This window comes from Priapulus caudatus, unplaced genomic scaffold, assembly GCF_000485595.1.
Source record: "Priapulus caudatus unplaced genomic scaffold, Priapulus_caudatus-5.0.1 Scaffold1190, whole genome shotgun sequence".
Lineage (NCBI taxonomy): Eukaryota > Metazoa > Priapulida > Priapulimorpha > Priapulimorphida > Priapulidae > Priapulus > Priapulus caudatus.
Window position 1 is genome coordinate 84,427 of NW_014578251.1, and position 1,373 is coordinate 85,799.

Consider the following 1,373-nt stretch of genomic DNA (forward strand, 5'->3'; position numbering starts at 1 on the left):
AATTAGGCTCGGGCCAAAAACGTCCGTGTGAACGCTCGGCTCGAGCCAAATCTGGCGCGGGCTTAATTAGGCTCGGGCCAAAAACGTCCGTGTGAACGCGCCTTATTTCAATGGCTCTGGCACGGTCACCTATATATCAAGGCGCCGTGAGGCCTGTGGGAGGGGAGGTTTAGGAGCCGATATCTCCGCCTAGGAGTATCGTATTGACAAGCGGTTGGTCTTGTTTTAGAGAGCAAAGAATTCTGCTTAATGCAATACTATGAAATTATTATAGACTCGCAGGCAAAGTAGAATAATTATGTCGTAAAAATAGCACTATTTTCCCGTTTTTCCATTGTACACTCTAGGTATTATTAGCTCTTGATAACAGTAATATATGCATATTATGATGGCTAACCACATATAAATAATATTTGATGAAAAACGACGCAATCATGAATTTATTCTGCACAACAAGACAAATTCTCACACTGTAACACGAGATGCGAGAGTCGTGGCCAGTGGCAAACAACATTAAAACAAGAGAACAAATGCCATACGCCATTTGTAAATGTTTTGTTTTGTTTTATGATTGGTAGATAATTAATGTTTTTGACGTGTTTTTAAAGAAAAACACACACTTTACTCATTATAATAAAATATAATATCACTAGTATAATTGTAATTCGTAGTGTAAATGTCTTATTTTCATCTTAATATCAAAGTTACGAGAGGGTCTGGGCTCTCGTGATGTTAAGAGGATATTTTCGAGGATTTTTCGTTCTCGTAACATTACGATGTTTCTGTCAACGGTTTACGAGTGGAAGTTAATGTTAAGACTAGTGTTAAGACTAATTTTGTTTCTGACAACGGGCCCCAGGGACTTACAAAGCACGACCCATCACGGATTCAACTCACCGAAATATTACGTCCTGTTTTACATTCAATTAACTGAAATATTCCTCTACACTTTACATTCAATTAACTGAAATATTCCTCTACAACTTACATTCAATTTACTGAAATATTCCTGCCGGTTTTACATTAAATTCACTTAAACATTCCTCCCCGTTTTCGCTTCAACTCACTGAAACATCTTGTCGTTTTCGTCGTTCAGTCTGTCGGCTAGCTCAGACTTCTGCGTCATCCATCGTGACACGATGTCATCGTGGTGCATCTGTAGCTCCTTGTATCGCTCCTCCAGCTTACAGTATGTCAGCTGCAGCGCCTGCAACTCATCCTTCAACATCTGACAGACAAACAGCGATGACGGAGTGTTAGTGGTAGACGTCACCTCTATAGCAAGGACACCTCTCTATAAAGGACATTCTCGGGTTTTCTCTTGACTGGCAGTTAGAGTGAAACCACCTTTGTAACATAGACACCTCTCTATA

General features: G+C 40.0%; 1 protein-coding gene across 1 annotated transcript in view; it reads right to left on the bottom strand.

The window, feature by feature from the left end:
* LOC106815739 (autophagy-related protein 16-like) overlaps window positions 1-1,228 on the bottom strand; it is an 11,141-nt gene extending 9,913 nt beyond the window's left edge. Inside the window, exon 1 of the mRNA XM_014820247.1 lies at window positions 1,068-1,228. Within this exon, the coding sequence (XP_014675733.1) occupies window positions 1,068-1,228 (161 nt within the window). The remainder of the gene's footprint in view (window positions 1-1,067) is intronic.
* Window positions 1,229-1,373: the final 145 nt, after the last annotated feature.